Raw genomic sequence first — 3091 nt, 5'->3', positions numbered from 1 at the left:
CACACACACACACACACACACACACACACACACACACACACACACACCATTCCCAAGAGCCCCAAGCCCCAGCGGCCCAGATGTCCAGCAACAGAGAACACATAAATTGTGCACTATTTAGTTGATACACTTAGTCCTAAGAATTAATGGACTACAACTACATGTATCAAAGATGTGGGCACATGATGCTAAACCAAAAAAAATTACAAAGGACAGACACAATATTAGTCTAAACAGGTACTGTTCAATCAGGTAACGCTATAGCGTGGGAGTATTGATGGATGGTAAAAACACAAAGAAAAATAAGGAGGTTATTTCTGTAAACCAGAAGGGCAATTTCATTTAAGAGGGAGGAGAATTATGATGTATGACGGGTAAGGAGCAATCTTAAACTGGGTAATGGTGACACAGCTTATTTTTAAATAATTTTTGTCTCACCTGCATTATACGTTTTATGGTGTTTTCTACATTAACGGTGTATCCCAAAAATATTTCTTTTATATAAGACAAGCACACAATACACTGACTCATTCAATATCAGGCAATAGTACGGGGATGTTCTATAAACAACCAACATTTCCCTCCCCGATTTAGCCACTCTTAGAATTATGAGATAGAGGATTTTAACCCAAAACACCAATAAGGGCAGCCCAACAACAGACACCCCCCTGCTCCCTCCCCTGGGCTAACAGCAACTAAACTCCACCACAAACTCAACAAGATTCTGTTAATTAGCGTGACACTAAACAACTCATCTTTCTTTAAAACGTAAAATGTTGCAATATTTTACAAACTCAACAAGATTCTGTGAATTAGCATGAAACTAAACAATTCATCTTTGTTTAAAAAGTAAAATATTGTCCTATTTTACAAACTCAAAAGACATGATACTTATTCATGGTTTGCAGCTAAACACACTCTTTTTCCATAAACCTTCTCATTAAACACAATGCTCCTCCACTCCCGGAGGCGCCACTCTCATCAAGGCCGCAGGTAAGTAAGCGCAGGTGCGGAGCCTGAGGCCTCCCTGCCCACAACTACACACAGGGGAATGGAGCTAACGCCTAATGAGACCCGTAACTGCCGCCTACTTTCATTCTCGCGTTAAAATCCACACCAACGACAGTCTTCACCTCAAAAGCCCCGACAGCCTGCACGCAGGGCCACCGCTCTGGGAGGCCCGGAGTGAGAGGGGTCAGGCCGGGTCCTCCACGGCTGTACCCCAGTCTTTCCTGGCTGCAGCACCCCAACCCTGGTAACTGGACAGGAACTCCCTTCCTCTGGGGGAGGCCACTGGAGGGGATGCTCTGCCATCCCGACGGGCTCTCGGAGCGAGAGGTCCCGGGCGAGGGGCCCCGGGGTGCACGAGCCACCAGACGAGGGGGCCGGGGGTGCAGGAGGCCGCAGCAGAGGAGTCCCGAGGCGGAGGGACCCCGGGAGCCCCAGAACAAGGAGGTGAGGTGCGGCACCCCGGACCAGAGACCCCGAGGCCTCCAGCACCCGCCCGCCCGCCGGGCTCCCGGCGCCCTCGCCGCCCACCTTCCCTCCCCGCTTCACTTTCCCTTCCGTTTCCTCGCTCCCCATAAACTTCCCCCTCTCCTTCCCCCCGCCGCCTCTCACCGGCCGTTCAGCCTCCGCAGCAAAACCCTGGCTGTGCACCCGCTGCGCCACATGGCTTGTGACCGGCGCACCGCCGGCCGTGACCCCACTTAACCCGACGCACGGCGCGGGGCGGGACGAGCCGGCCGCCACCGTATTGGTCAGTGTGCAAGGCGACGGCTCCTTCAATAGGCTGGCTAGGAAGGGGGCGGGCCCCGCTAGGCGGGGCGGGACTCGAGGGCGGGGAGGGCGAGGCGACGGAGAGGCGGGGCTGAGTGCCACGGGCAGGCGTAGGGAGAGGCGGGCGTGTGCAGGGGAGGGGCGGACTTACGCTGAGCCAGGTGAATTGCGTGGTCCTCTGGCCACAGATGGGCGCTGGTCTCCGGAATGGAGGTTGTGCGTACTCAGGCGTCCGTTAGCAGGTCTCGGGCAGTGAAGTCAGAAGGGCGTCCAGCTTCAGGCTCCTTTCGGGTGTCCTAGCCCCGGGCTGTGTAGCTTCGTGGATAAGGTTCGAGGACTGCATCACCTGCTTTCCACGGCCACAATTCCACGATGTCATGCTCTTACTTACGAACGGTCCCAACCAGAATACCCACAGCAAACCGCAGGGCAGCTCCCCACCGGCATTTCGTGCCTGGGGGGACTACACACGTGGCCTACTCGAACCTAAGGGAGTGGCTCCAGGAGGGCAGAGCATGAGTGGGTGGGCCGGCAGGCGGCTGTGGGCTGTCAAGGGCATTTGGGATTAAACACACCTGGGCACGGTATGGGAGGGACTTGGAAGAAGGCAGGACCCGAGTCCGACCTCAGAGCTTTTGTTTCCTCCATTCTCTGGACTTCCGCATCCCACCCACCCCCTCCCCCATCCCGGGACTTCAAAGGGACTCATATCTCCCTGACCTTTCCTCCAGGTTCTAAAGAAAGAACGCTAAGTAGCCAGGTGCAATTGATTTGAACACGAAACGCGTTGACAGCAACGTAAAGGGTAATAAGGCAAGGAAAAGTCACCAAAGCCTACAAAAACCTCTCCACGATGCAGAGGAGTCTGCAGTTAACCACTTATTCAGAGGAGAATCCAGCTGAACCAGGACAAACAAGGGTAATGATGAGAAGGTACGGACACAAACATACTCCGTGCAAATACCTTTCCTCTGATGAGAATTTGGGTGATAAATGTTAGACCCACAACATCTCTGTGATCTTGGGGGAGACAGTTGGGTGTTATTAACCCTGATGTGATTGTGCAGGAAACTGTGGCACTGGAAGGTTCTAGAATTTTGATCTCTGAAGAATAAATGCTACATAAATCCAGTAATTGCCACTTAGTAGAATGTTTCCACAGGATAAACCTCACTGATGGCTGACCCACACATACACACTAAGAATTTATACATAATTATGTTTAGCAGCACCAACATAATATTAACATTCATATGTAATCTCAATTTACATTAACACAAATCTTTGCAAGGTAGAAAAGAAACATCAAAAA

The 3091-nt window shown here is 52.0% G+C and overlaps 1 protein-coding gene across 3 annotated transcripts in view; it reads right to left on the bottom strand.

The window, feature by feature from the left end:
* Positions 1 to 1699, bottom strand: part of PITRM1 (pitrilysin metallopeptidase 1) — a 31473-nt gene extending 29774 nt beyond the window's left edge. For all 3 annotated transcript variants that reach the window (XR_003429255.1, XM_027089346.1, XM_027089347.1), the window contains exon 1: positions 1621 to 1699. Coding sequence is in view for 2 of the 3 variants with exons in the window: in XM_027089346.1 (XP_026945147.1) it covers positions 1621 to 1673 (53 nt within the window). In the remaining variant the exon portion in view is untranslated. The remainder of the gene's footprint in view (positions 1 to 1620) is intronic.
* Between the last annotated feature and the right edge of the window lie 1392 nt (positions 1700 to 3091).

This window comes from Aethalodelphis obliquidens, unplaced genomic scaffold (assembly GCF_003676395.1).
Source record: "Aethalodelphis obliquidens isolate GAN/ISIS:26980383/991018 unplaced genomic scaffold, ASM367639v1 scaffold65, whole genome shotgun sequence".
Classification (NCBI taxonomy): Eukaryota; Metazoa; Chordata; class Mammalia; order Artiodactyla; family Delphinidae; genus Aethalodelphis; species Aethalodelphis obliquidens.
The sequence above is the reverse complement of the archived record's forward strand: the minus strand, read 5'-3'. Positions and strand labels throughout refer to the sequence as shown.